This window comes from Callithrix jacchus, chromosome 8 (genome assembly GCF_049354715.1).
Source record: "Callithrix jacchus isolate 240 chromosome 8, calJac240_pri, whole genome shotgun sequence".
NCBI classification, from domain to species: domain Eukaryota; kingdom Metazoa; phylum Chordata; class Mammalia; order Primates; family Cebidae; genus Callithrix; species Callithrix jacchus.
The window spans coordinates 139,670,781-139,685,394 of NC_133509.1; the positions used below are offsets into that span (position 1 = coordinate 139,670,781).

At 58.1% G+C, this 14,614-nt stretch overlaps 1 protein-coding gene across 1 annotated transcript; it reads left to right on the forward strand.

Moving 5' to 3' along the window:
* The first annotated feature begins 231 nt into the window (after window positions 1–231).
* Window positions 232–4,493, forward strand: ZBTB42 (zinc finger and BTB domain containing 42). Its single transcript, XM_002754321.7, has 2 exons — window positions 232–346; window positions 814–4,493. The coding sequence occupies exon 2, from the start codon at window positions 831–833 to the stop codon at window positions 2,103–2,105; it is 1,275 nt and encodes a 424-aa protein (XP_002754367.1). The 5' UTR covers window positions 232–346; window positions 814–830; the 3' UTR covers window positions 2,106–4,493.
* The last annotated feature ends 10,121 nt before the right edge of the window (window positions 4,494–14,614 follow it).

The following is a 14,614-nucleotide window of genomic DNA, read 5'->3' on the forward strand; positions in this document are numbered from 1 at the left end:
GCCCTAAACCCCCCTTTTACCCTAACGCCCCCGCTGGCCGCGCGGTGCCCGGCCGGGTGGGGCAGACGGGGAAGCGGGGCGAGGGTGACCTCAGCGGTTCCGCCGCTCCGGGAAGTCGCTCGGCCCGCCTCCTCCGGCCCCAGCTCCGAGTTTCGCTCTCTCCGGGGCGGGGCGAGCGGCGGGCGGCGCGGGGCCAGCCAAGTTGGAGCGCGCCCCGCCCGGCGCCCTCCCAGTCCCCGCGCCCTCGCGGCCGGGCCGCGCCACCCGCAGCTCCACGCGCGCCGGGGCCACACTGGGGAGGGCGCGGGGCCGGGCGGCGACCGGAGAGGAGCTCGGGGCGGCGGAGGTGAGCGCGGGGGGCGGGCTCCAGGCTCTGCCCGCCCCGCCCCGCCCCGCGGCCGCGCTGCCATAAATGGGGCCGGCGGCGGCGGCGGCAGCTGGTGGGCCGGGCGGCAGCGGGAGGCGGCGCGGAGGCGCGGGGCGGGCGGCGGAGGCGCAGCCACCGGGGCGCCGGGGACGCCGCGAGCCGGCGCGCGGCCGCCTGGGAGTGAAGTTCAGGAGCGCCCGGGCGGGGACGCGCGCAGGTTTGCGCCGCTGGGTCCTGCGCCTGAGTCCCGGGACCCGCCCCCGCGTCGGAGCGGCTACTGTTTACTTTCGATCGAGTTTTTCCTGCTCGGGGCAGGTGCCCGCGGCGGCTCCGGACGGGCGGTTGGCGCGTCACTCCCGCGCCGCCGGTTCCGCGCTGCCTGCCGCCGGGAAGGGCGCTTCGCGGGCGTCTCCAGGCGCGCTGACGGGCGTCCCGTTTGTGCCCAGGTGATGACGGCGGCGGCATGGAGTTCCCTGAGCACGGCGGACGGCTGCTGGGCCGCCTGAGGCAGCAGCGCGAGCTGGGCTTCCTGTGCGACTGCACCGTGCTGGTGGGCGACGCGCGCTTCCCGGCCCACCGTGCCGTGCTGGCCGCGTGCAGCGTCTACTTCCATCTCTTCTACAGGGACCGGCCCGCGGGTAGTCGCGACACGGTGCGGCTTAACGGCGACATCGTCACGGCGCCCGCCTTCGGCCGCCTGCTGGACTTCATGTACGAGGGCCGCCTGGACCTGCGCAGCCTGCCTGTCGAGGACGTCCTGGCGGCCGCCAGCTACCTGCACATGTATGACATCGTCAAGGTCTGCAAGGGCAGGCTGCGGGAGAAGGACCGAAGGCTGGACCCGGGGAACCCTGCCCCTGGGGCCGAGCGTGCTCAGCCACCGTGCACCTGGCCTGTCTGGACCGCTGACCTCTGCCCAGCTGCCCAGAAGGCCACGCTCCCCCCAGTTGGGGTCAAGGCTGCCCTTCCTCCTCGAGCATCTGGGCCTCCTTCCTGCCAGGTCCCAGAAGAGTCAGACCAGGCCCTGGACCTGTCACTGAAGTCTGGCCCAAGGCAGGAGCGGGTCCACCCACCCTGCATCTTCCAGGCACCCCTCTGCGGCGGGATGCAGCCAGGGGTCCAGCCACTGGTGAAGGATGAGCGGGACTCGCTGTCGGAACAGGAAGACAGCAGCAGCTCTAGGAGCCCCCACAGCCCCCCGAAGCCACCTCCTGTTCCCGCAACCAAGGACCTGGTGGTGGGCTTGCGGCCGCTGCCGGTCAGCGGGGAACGCAGCCGGGAGCGGGAGCTGGAGCTGGATGCAGGGCGGGGGGCGAGTGAGGACGAGCTGGGGCCTGGCGGGCCCCTCTGCATCTGCCCGCTGTGCAGCAAGCTGTTCCCCAGCTCCCACGTGCTGCAGCTGCACCTTAGCGCCCACTTCCGTGAGCGGGACAGCGCACGACCCCGGCTCTCCCCGGACGGCACGGCACCCACCTGCCCGCTCTGCGGGAAGACCTTCTCGTGCACATACACGCTGAAGAGGCATGAGCGGACACACTCGGGTGAGAAGCCCTACACGTGTGTGCAGTGTGGCAAAAGTTTTCAGTACTCCCACAACCTGAGCCGGCACGCCGTGGTGCACACTCGGGAGAAGCCGCATGCCTGCCGGTGGTGTGAGCGCCGTTTCACGCAGTCCGGGGACCTGTACCGTCACGTCCGCAAGTTTCACTGTGGCTTCATCAAGTCCCTTCTGGTGTGATGCCTCCCTGCGGGTCCTGAGGGTGCGGTGGAAGGGAAGCGATGGGCCCTCCCAGGTGGGCCATCAGCATGGGGTGTGAAGCCTGGCCAGGTGGAAGTGCCAGCTCAGGCTGGATGGCTCAACCCGCCCGGCAGAGAGCATGCTGCCTGCCACTTCCTGGAACTTGGCCTTAGACTGGCGACTTGGGCAGCCCTCCTGCCACCTCGCCTCTCCTTCCCCTCACTCCCCAACTCACTCCAGCCCCCAGGCTTCCTCTCCCATCCCCTCCAGCCAAGTTCTGAGGGGTGTCCAACCAGCACCTGGCCCTGCCCTGGTTTCTCCGTGTGAGATGGCACCTCCCATCCGGGGCTTTCCTGACCACCTCTCTGGCAGGCTTCAGGAGGTCTTCTTGAGCCTGGCCCCTCACTAGGGGAATCATTCACATGTCAGAAAAGTTGGTGTGTGTCCTGATGGGGTGCTGGGAGGAAACAGGACACTCCTGGGGGGCAGCAGCAGGAACCCCTGCCAGGAAGGCCTGGGGCACACTGAGTGCCAGCAGGGGCCATCTGGGCACAGCTAGTGTCTGGAGGGGGAGTGCAGCCCCAGCAGGGATGCTAGAGCAGCAGGGGTAGCCAGCTAGGAGCTGAGTGGCTTTGGCGTCATTATCTCTCGGGTGGGATGTGAGTCCATGAGAGCGTGCAATCATGACTACACTGTAACTTCGATCAGAGAGTGGGAATTTGGAACTGGATTCTCGTTTTGCTTTTTCTTTCCTTTTTTTTTTTTTTTTTTTTTTTGATATGGAGTTTTGGTCTTGTTTCCCAGGCTGGAGTGCAATAGCCCAATCTTGGCTCACTACAACTTCACCTCCCGGGGTTCAAGCGATTCTCCTGCCTCAGCCTCCCACGTAGCTGGGATTACAGGCATGCGCCACCATGCCCAGCTAATTTTGTATTTTTAGTAGAGGCAGGGTTTCTCCATGTTGGTCAAGCTGGTCTCAAACTCCTGACTTCAGGTGATCCGCCCGCCTCTGCCTCCCAACATGCTGGGATTACAGGTGTGAGCCATGGCACCCCACGGAGAACTGGATTCTCGAGACCCAGAAAGAACCTCCCGAGGGGGCCAGATGGTCTGCTGGTGACTGCCCAGCCACGTGCCTCCCTGCCTGAGTGCAGGTCTAGGAAGTCTCTGGGCATCCCCAGAGTGGGGCCTGGGCCACCGTGGGCCTTCCTTTGAAGGTCACTCTACCTGCTAAGGGTCTCCCTGGAGCTGTAGGCACTGTCATGCACTGACTGAGCAGCGGCCAAAGGTTGCCCTGTTTGCCGGGAGCAGGGTTTGTGGGCCCTTTCCTGGGTGAGGCGTGGGTGAAAGTGGCCCTGACAGCAGGGGTAAGGGCAGGTGAGGAGCAGGAGTCCTTCATGCACAGCCTTGGGAGACTAACGCTCCTCAATCATGAGTAGAGTGTGAAGACCACGCCCCTTGTACATGTCGCTGGTTCAGGTCAAGAGCTGCTTCGCCCACCTAGTCACCAAGCAAATCTTGCTGCCAGAACCTCACTGGCCTCTGGGGGTCAGCAGGTGCAGAGTCACGTGGATGCCTGGAGACCACCTGGGCTGTTTCCTCTGACCAGCAATGGCCTTGATGACAGAGGCCAGCCGAGTCTACATTTTTTCCCTTCTCCTGACAACACTGGATGTCATATTTATTAGTCAGCCTGGTCTGCAGTAAAAGACTGTCCCTAACCCATCTCCCACTCGCCCTGGGCTCCTGGTATGCTGGGTGCCAGCCTGGGAGCCCAGCACCTCTGGGTGATGCCCCAGGGCTCAGATGCCCTGGATGGCTTTGGTCTTGAGACAGCTGGGGGTGGGGCCCTGCTTCTGATTGTCCTGGGCCTCGGCCCCCACCTCTGCAAGAGTTCCGTGTGATGTGCTCCATAATAGTGTGTGTGTGTCGAGCACATGGCAAGGCCCAAGGCAAGCCGGTGCCCCGCAGATGGGCAGCCACACTGCCGCCCAAGCACGGAGGTGTGGCCGAGGCACTGGTCTCCCACCCTCTGCTGGGTGGGCAGCCTGCCCTGAGCTCTCTATCAACACTGGGTTTGTTGTCTTCTGCACAGCTACTGTGAAGAGAATGTAAGGAGAAGTGGTCGGCTTTATGATAACTGACACAGCTGGGACGAAATATATACATGTCCAATATTTAAGACACTAATTGTGTGGGAGAGTGTAGTGGAGGCCCGTGCAGACGCCAGGCTAGTGGAGTCAGCAGTGGGGGGATGCTCTGGGGACAGCTCCAGGCTAACCCCAGAAGACAGCTGTTGGTGTACAGTGCCCAGGAGGTATGGGAATGGGTGCTGTCTTCCTGTTTTCAGGTCATGGTGACAGTAATAAAACCCACCTCCGGTGGAAACAGCAATGATTATTCCTGGGGACGCGTGGGGGACTCCCAGATGCCACCACACGCTCATGCTGCTGGGTGGGGGAGACTGGGACAGGGCTGAGGGGAGGTGGCACCCCCTCTTTCCCCAGGTTTGTCCCTGACTGCCAGCATTTGGGGGAGGGGGCCCAGGGAGGCAGATCTGTCAGGGAGGCACAGGACATGGGCTAGCTTGGCAGGGGAAGCCACAGGGACTTCTTGCCCTGGGGAAGGAGGCTGGACCCTGGAGGAAAGCTGTGAGCCTGGGGATGCCGTGGCCCTCCCCACCACCCTACGCCCTTGGCCTCTTGCGGGTGGAAGGTACAGCGATTGCTAGAGCCTTGTGGCAGGCTGGGCTGGGCTCTGGGCTGATGAGGCTGGGGTGGGCAGTGCCACTCCTCCTCCTCTGCCCTGCTCCCTCCGGAGGCCCTGCAGGGGGTCATCAGCCCTGAGCCTTCCCCTGGAGGGAGCACAGCCTTCTTTTCCAGGCCAGCTGGGGCAGGGCCTCCACATGTGCTATAAGCTTCAACAAAGTGCCCCCTTGGCTTGAGAAGAGCCAGGGTAACCCCCAGGTCCAGGACAGGGTTGGGACGGTGCTGGCCAAAGGGTCTCCAAGGTCAGGCTGCACTGGTGTGCAAGGGCCTCCACTGGGCCAGCTCCTGCTGCCTTCCCAGTCCTGACCCCAAATGCGGGTCCTTCCTTCTGGGAGGTGGTGCTGGCTCCTCCCCTACCCCTCCTGTGTCCACCCTGCCTCCTGCTGAGCCTGGTCCAGGGCCCTGTCCTGCAGGGAGGCCTTGTCATGTTCCCAGCTGGGCCCATGACTCAGCCCAGAGGAGGAGGCTGTTTCTATACCAACCAGGCAGGAAAGGAGGGTGGTCTAGTGTCCCCTAGCGGGCATGGGGCTTCCTGGGGCCCCTCCAGCCTGCCCACACTGTGCTCACAACTCAGCTGGCTGCTGGAGCTGTTGCCAAAGCTTTCGGCTCCACTCCTGGCACCCTCCTTGAAGGCCATCCAGCCAGCTTCCTTGGCTGGATGGTAAACTGAGGCACATGGAAGGGACCAGTACTGCCCACGGTCCCAGAGCCAGTTGGTGGCAAATCCAGGACTTCTTCCACAAACTCCAGGTACCTCAAGCTGTCTGCCCACAGTGTTGGGCACAGGGCCTCAATGCTGTCAGAGGCACGGTGGCAAGTTGGGGCAGCAAGGACAAGGCCAGAGGGAAGGAGAGGGTTAGACTCTGTGGAGACAGAACCCCAGCAGGCTCCCCGGGAAGGGTGAACTCTCACGAGCCTGCGAGTGGACAATATGAACACAGGCACCAGGCAGGGGCCGGCCCCCCCCAGAGGCCCGATCACATCAGCCAGGTGTGTGGACACCACCCTGGGGAAGGTGCCTTGCAAGTGGGAAGCAGCAGAGTCGGCAGCTTTGGGCCCTCCCTCCCGCCGCCTCCCCAGCCCCCTCCCGAACACCCCGGTCTCACCTCTTCCCGGCATTCCTAAATGGAACTGAGTCCTTCCCAGTAGGGGGGCTCCACTCCACAGACACCCCTGGCCAGTGCAGATATGGCTCTAACCCCTGCCGTCCCAGCTCTCAGGGGTGAACTCCAAGCCCCCAAGGCCTGTCTGCCCTAGTCTATGACTTCTCTCCTCCCCACCTCAGTCCCATCTTGGTGAACACATCCCACACTGTCATAAGGGTCATCATCATCACCATCACCCTGCCCCATGGAACCAACTGTCACCTCCAGCATCACCTTTACCTCCACCACCATCACCTCCACTTCCACTACCTCTTCCATCACCATCACCTCCACCATCACCTCCACCTCCACTACCTCTTCCATCACCATCACCTCCACCTCCACCATCACCTCCACCTCCACCATCACCTCCACCTCCACCATCACCTCCACCTCCACTACCTCTTCCATCACCATCACCTCCACCTCCACCATCACCTCCACCTCCACCATCACCTCCACCTCCACTACCTCTTCCATCACCATCACCTCCACCTCCACCATCACCTCCACCTCCACCATCACCTCCACCTCCACCATCACCTCCACCTCCACTACCTCTTCCATCACCATCACCTCCACCACCTCTTCCATCACCATCACCTCCACCTCCACCATCACCTCCACCTCCATCACCTCCACCTCCACTACCTCTTCCATCACCATCACCTCAACCTCCACCATCACCTCCACCTCCATCACCTCCACCTCCACTACCTCTTCCATCACCATCACCTCCACCTCCACCATCACCTCCACCTCCACCATCACCTCCACCTCCACTACCTCTTCCATCACCATCACCTCCACCTCCACTACCTCTTCCATCACCATCACCTCCACCTCCACCATCACCTCCACCTCCACTACCTCTTCCATCACCATCACCTCCACCTCTACCATCACCTCCACCTCCACTACCTCTTCCATCACCACCACCTCCACCTCCACCAGCACCATCACTACCTCCTCCACCTACACCATCGCCTCCACCTCCAGCATCATTTCCACTACATCCATCACCTCCACCTCTACCATCACCCTCACATCCACCATCACCTCCACATCCACCATCACCTCCACCTCTACCATCACCTCCACATCCACCATCACCTCCACCTCTACCATCACCTCCACCTCTACCATCACCTCCACATCCACCATCACCTCCACATCCACCATCATCTCCACCTCTACCATCACCTCCACATCCACAAGCACCATCACTACCTCCTCCACCTACACCATCGCCTCCACCTCCAGCATCATTTCCACTACATCCATCACCTCCACCTCTACCATCACCCTCACATCCACCATCACCTCCACAACCTTCTCCATCACCATCACTATCTCTTCCATCTCCATCACCTTCACTTCCAGCACCATCGCCTCCACCTTCACCACTGTTACCTCCACCATCACCTCCACCTCTGCCATCATCTCCAGTTCTACCATCACCTCCACCATCACTTCCACCTCTACCATCACCCTCACATCCACCATCACCTCCACCTCCTCCACTACCTTCTCCATCACTATCACCTCCACCTCCACTACCATCATCACTATCTCCACCTCCACCATTGCCTCCACTTCCATCATTGCCTCCATCTCCAGCACCACTGCCTCCACTTCTACCACTATTACCTCCACCATCACCTCCACCTCCACCATCACCTCCACATCCACCATCACCTCCATCTCCACTACCAGCATCACTATCTCCTCCACTTCCATCACCTCCACCTCCAGCACTCCACTATTACCTCCACCATCACCTCCACTTCCATCACCTCCACCATCACCTCCAGCTTCACCATCACTTCCACCTCCACCTCTACCATCACCTCCACATCCACCACTCTTCCACCACCATCACCTCCACCTCCATTACCTCCACCACAACCATCATCTCCACCTCCATCATCACCTTTACCTCCACCATCACCCATACTTCCACCATCTCCACCATCATCTCCACCTCCACCATTGCATTCACCATCATTTATACCTCTACTTCCATCACCTCCACCTCTACCATCACCTCCACCTCCACAATAACCTCCACCTCCACCATTGAGTTCACCATCATTTATACCTCTACCACCATCACCTCCACCTCTAGCATCGCCTCCACCTCCTCCACCATCTCCTCCACCATTGCTTCACTATCACTTATACCTCCACCACCATCACCTCCACCTCTATCATTGCCTTCACCATCACCTCCACCATCTCTTCCACCCCCACTGTAGCCTCCATCTCTACCACCATCACCTCCACCTCTAGCATCGCCTCCACCTCCTCCACCATCTCCTCCATCACCTCCACCATTGCTTCACTATCACTTATACCTCCACCACCATCATCTCCACCTCATCACATCCTCCATCACCTCCACCTCTACCATTGCCTTCACCATCACCTCCACCATCTCTTCTACCCCCACTGTAGCCCCCATCTCTACCACCATCACCTCCACCATCTTCACTTCCACCTCTATCTCCACCTCCACCAACACCACCACCACCACCACCACCTTTATGGAAGATCCCCACCAAAACTGAGCCAACTCTAGGTCGGCTTCCAGGCTGAGGAAGTAGGACTTGATTACGTTCAAGCTGAGAAGTGGTTGGAGAAAGGGGTGGGATCTGCCCTCCTCACTCAGTGGAGCTTCAATATCTGCACTTCCCTTTTCTGTAGCCCTCAAGTTTCAGGATTTTTATTTTTTGAGACAGCGTCTTGTGTCGACCAGGCTGGTCTTGAACTCCCGGACCCAAGCGACCCTCCCCACTCAGCCTCCTGAGTAGCTAGGATTCTACGCATGAGCCAAGAGGCCTGGCTAGTTCCAGGGTATTTTCTCAGTTTCCCTGCACCTCCTCCCTCTCGCTTCTACCCTTCCATACATACGAGAAGACAAGTCTGCATCTCTGTGAGAGTAAGTCTGTGCCCTTCTGCACACACACCCACTGATGCCTCTGAACACAGCATAGAAGGAAGGTCTCCCCTGCAAGTCCTGGGACTTCCATGGCACACAGGACCACCAGTGCCTGCCCCATCACCCCCGTCTTGTGCTTGTAACCATGTCACTTCCCTTCTTTGGCCTCAGCATTCCCGCCTGTGAAATGGGAATGGCAGACAACTGTTGATGGGTGGATAGGGTAACATCCACACTAACTGTTGGCAGCATTGCTGCTGATGAATGTAACATCTGCCTGCCTCCCTCTGGGGCCACTGCCAGGTCAGAAACGAGCCAAGGGTGAGGAGCCTTTGGCACCAAGGCTACCCGGTGCCCCCAGACTCCCCGGGCGCCAGCTGTGCTTGAGCATTGCTGATGACTGCAGTTTGTGGGCCTCTGCAATTGGGCCCTGGCCTGGCTCTGTTCCCCTCCTCCAGCCAGCCTCTTGCTCCACCCCACACACCCCTTCTCCTCCAGCCGTTGCAGAGGGTGGTGGGGTACACCACTGTAGCGAGGAGTCCAGGGACTGCAGCCTGGAGGGCCGGGCTGTTGCCGACCCAGGCTGGCAGCAGCAGAAAATGCTGCCTCCAGAGCATGTGCCAGAGCCTGTGCCTGAGGCAGAGATGACGGCCGTTCAGAGAGGTCCCAGGCCACGGAGGACCATCCCCTGCCAGGCAGGGGTGATTGAGTGCTGAGGCTGCTGCTGGCCCAGCCGTAGCCCTGGTATCAGAGGTGTCAGTGGATCTAGGGAAGGGCCAGAGACTCTCCTCCCTCCGTGGAACCCTCCTGGTTTTGTTTCCACTAATTTAAGCAGAAGTCTGAAGTCAAGACACCCCTTTCCTTGCCCTCTGAAGCAGACGCTGGGGTGTGGCTTGTTTCCTTACTGGCTGCAGCAGTTGGCTCTGGCTGTCATAATAATGAACCACACAGGGTGGCTTGGATGACACTTACTGCCTCACAGGTCTCAAGGTATCTGCAGGGTTGCTTCCTCCTGAGCCCTCTCTCCTCAGCTTGCAAAGCGTGGTCTTCACTCTGTGTGTATCTTAATCTTTTTTTTTTTTTTTTAGTTTCACTCTTGTTGCCCAGGCTGGAGTAAAATGGCGCAATCTCAGCTCACTGCAACCTCCTCCCAGGTTCAAGCAATTCTCCTGCCTCAGCCTCCTGAGCAGCCTGGATTACAGGCATCTGCCATCATGCCCAGCTAATTTTGTATTTTTAGTAGAGACAGGGTTTCACCATGTTGGTCAGGCTGGTCTTGAACTTCCAATTTAGGTGATCCACCAGCCCTGGCCTCCCAAAGCGCAGGGATTACAGGCATGAGCCACCACACCCAGCCCTAATCTCCTCTCCTTATAGGATACAAATCATACTGGATTCAGGCCCACCCTAGTGAGCTCACTTTACCTTAGTCACCTCTTTAAAGGCTCCGTCTCCGAATCCAGGCGCGTTCTGAGGGGCTGGGGGTTAGGACTTCAACGCATGAATTTGCCGGGGGACAAACTTCAGTCCAGAACCCTTGATGTTTCAGAAGAGTGCGGAGGCCCAGACCCCACCCTGGCTCTGCCAGTCCTGGGCAGGCCACTGCAGGTTTTCATCAGTAAGATTTGTTGAGGTTGCCATTTTTGCCCCACAATATCACAGGTACACACATGGGCAGTTGGGCATAGTCAGAGGTACAGCCTCACCCACCAAGAGAACCCAGGCCTGACTCCATTGCCCAGGCCCCCCACGGTAGTGCCCTTCCCTGGCTTCACCCCACCTCGCATCCCCAGAGCAGACCAGGGTATGGGACAGTTGAGGTCCCCTTCATGCTCGTTCTCCTTGACATGAGCTGCCCCCACTGCTGTCCTGCACGCTGCTTCCCTGCAGAAGCCCGCTTGCCCCACCAACAGGTCAGGAAGGAAGGTGGAGGCATCCCTGGCCCCCTCCTGCTTACCCAGGCCTGGCTCTCGAGAGACTCACACCCTCTTCTCCTCCTCTTCATGGGGCTCTTGACCCACCCCCACATCCCCCTCACTTGCTGAAGGCTGCAGCTCTGAGCACCCCATCTCCTCATCTCCCATCCCGCCCCAGCCCTCCACTCCCGGTCTGCAGTCTGTCCCGGGTCATCTGAGCCTGAGCTTCACAAGCCCTATGTTCCCGTTTGCCTATCAAGCAGGTAATTTCAATTCATAGTTTTCCATTTCTTGACCTTGCCACCTTCCGGCTGTCTGTCTCTGCCCCTCCTGCCTGACTCTTAACGCTTGGCCATTGTTAGAATGACCCCCGGATCCTGCCCTGAGCCCTCACCTTCTTTTCTGTCAAACTACTTCCCAAGACCCAACCTGGATGAACCCACACATTCCCTTCACTGCACAGGTCACAGAAAAGGAAGGGTAAGTACTCCACACACCATTTGTAATAAATATAATTTTAACAAGTAAACCCGCCCCCCCCCAAGGAGCAATACTGGAGCAGCCTGGGCACACTGACCGCACATGGATAACAAAGGTAGATTCTGAACAGAAATAGACATGTTAAAAAAAACTGGAAGGCACTGGAAAGCAGGTGAGGCAGGCGGAAGCTGGAGAGGAGGCTGCCCTGGAAACAAAATGTGGCAGGTAAGGTCTGTGTGTTTGTGGCGACAGACTTGATAGACTTTGCACAAGCAAGTTACACAAATGGCTGATAAACACGTGAAAAAGTGCTCGATATCATCAGTCACAGGGAAATGTAACTTAAAACCACACTGAGAGGCCAGTCACCGTGCCTGTAATCTCAGCTACTCAGGAGGCTGAGGAAGAAGAATCACTTGATCCCAGGAGGTGGAGATTGTAGTGAGCTGGGATCATGCCACAGCAGTCCAGCCTGGGTGACAAAGCGAAACTCCGTCTCAAAAAAAAAAAGTCCCACACCAAGGCCAGTCATGATGGGTCACGCCTATAATCCCAACACTTTGGGAGGCCCAGGTGGGAGGACTGCTTGAACACAGGAGTTCAAGACCAGCCTGGCAAACATAGTGAGACCCTGTCGCTACAAAAAAGTAAAAAATTAGCTGGGTGTAGTGGTGCATACTGGTAGTCCCAGCTACTCAGGAGGCTGAAGTGGGAGACTGCTTGAGCCTGAGGGGGTCAAGGCTACAGTGAGCCACGATTGTACCACTGCACTACAGCCTGGGCGACAGAGAGACCCTGCCACGAAACAAAGTCCCACCACAGGTGTCACTACACACCAGCTCTGCAGACTGACACCACGCACTGTTAACATGTCAACATGCACCTGTCACCTGACCTGAGGATTCTACTACCCAGAAAAGAAGTAAAACCTGTGACCACAAAGGACATGTCCTCTAATGCTCCCAGGAGCCCCCTCCTTGTTACCAAAAAGCTGGAAACAACCCCCATGCCCACTCACAGGAGGAGGGATGGACCAAGCGCAGAATATTCATACAACGAGATCTTTTTTTCTTTTTGAGACAGAGTTTCGCTCTTGTTACCCAGGCTGGAGCGCAATGGCGCGATCTCGGCTCACCACGACCTCCGCCTCCTGGGTTCGGGCAATTCTCCTGCCTCAGCCTCCTGAGTAGCTGGGATTACAGGCACGTGCCACCATGCCCGGCTAATTTTTCGTATTTTTAGTAGAGACGGGGTTTCACCATGTTGACCAGGATCTCTTGTGATCCACCCGCCTCGGCCTCTCAAAGTGCTGGGATACAGGCTTGAGCCACCGCGCCCGGCCACAAGGAGATCTTATGCACGGATGAAAGAGAAGCGCTGAGCTGGCGGTGCACAAGACGAGGATGAAGCTCCCCAAGCGGAGGGAGAGAAGCCTGGTGCAAGAGTGCCTACTGCTAGACCGGGCGGGGCGGCTCACGCCTGTGATCCCAGCACTTTGGGAGGCCGAGGCGGGTGGATCACGAGAGACCCTGGTCAACATGGTGAAACCCCGTCTCTACTAAAAATACAAAAAATTAGCTGGGCACGGTGGCGCGTGCCTGTAATCCCAGCTACTCAGGAGGCTGAGGCAGGTGAATTGCCTGAACCCAGGAGGCGGAGGTTGCGGTGAGCCAAGATCACGCCATTGCACTCCAGCCTGGGTAACAAGAGCGAAACTCCGTCTCAAAAAAAAAAGAGTGGCTACTGCTGAGTCCTTGCAGAGGCAAACCTCATCCACTGCGGAAAAAGATGGGACCAGCAGCTGCCTCAAGGTAAGATCACGAGCAGGGACTGGGAGGGAGGGACACAAAGGAACTTCTAGGGTGATGGACATGCTTAGATTTTTATTGCGGGAAGCGGGGGGGAGCGTTACACAGGTGCAGCCATTTGTCAGAATTTACAGTTAAGATTCGTGCATTTTAGCTGGACATGGTGGCTCACGCCTGTAATCTCAGCACTTTGGGAGGCTGAGGTGGGCAGATCACCTGAGGTCAGGAGTTTGAGACCAGCCTGGCCAACATGTCTCTACTAAAAATACAAAAATTAGCTGGGCTTGGTGGCGGGCACCTGTAATCCCAGCTATTCGGGAGGCTGAAGCGGGAGAATCGCTTGAACCAGGAAGGTGGAGGTTGCAGTGAGCTAAGATCGTGCCACAACATTCCATCCTGGGCGACAGAGCAAGACTCTGTCTCAAAAAAAAAAAAAAAAAGATTCGTGCATTTCAATGTATGTAGGATTTTTTTGAGACACAGTCTCGCTCTGTCGCCCAGGTTGGAGTACTGTGGCACGATCTCGGCTCACTGCAACCTCCACCTTCCTGGTTCAAGCAATTCTCCTGCCTCAGCGTCCCAAATAGCTGGGATAACAGGCGCCCATCACCATGCCCAGCTAATTTTTGTATTTTTAGTAGAGACGGGGTTTCGCCATATCCATCATGGCTGGTCTCAAACTCCTGACCTCAGGCGATCCGCCTACCTCAGCCTCCCAGAGTGTTTGAATTACAGGCGTGAAGCACTGCACCCAGCTGAGGGCATCGTTTAAAACTCATTAATTGGCGGGCATGGTGGCTCACACCTGTAATCCCAGCACTTTGGGAGGCTGACATGAGGGGATGGATCACAAGGTCAGGAGTCCGAGACCAGCCTGACCAATGTGGTGAAACCCTGTCTCTACTAAAAATACAAAAATTAGCCAAAAATGGTAGCATGTGCCTATAATCCCAGCTACTCAGAAGGCTGAGGCAGGAGAATCACTTGAACTTGGGAGGTGGAGGTTGCGGTGAGCTGAGATCGCGCCACTGTGCTCCAGCTTGGGAGACAGAGCGAGACTGCAGCTCAAAAAACAAAACAAAACTTTCCTTAATAAACGTTTATAGGAAAAAATATAAAGACACCATCTGGTATCAGACTGGCAAAGATCAACTTTGTGCCTTGGTTCATGGTGCTGTTACAAAATACCAGACTGGGTGGCTTAAGCAATGGAAACGTGTCTCCAGTTCAGAAGGATGGCCTGTCCAGGATATGGGTGCCAGCGTTTGGTGTCTGGTGGGGACAGCCTTCTTGTGTGCCCTCACACTGCAAATCAAGGAAGCTGCAGCCTCCTCTTCCTGTAAAAACAACACTCCCTTCACGAGGGCTCCACCCTCATGACCCCATCTGAACCCAACAACCCCCCTCAAGGTCCCATCTCCAACTGTCATTGCACTGGATGGTACAGTTTC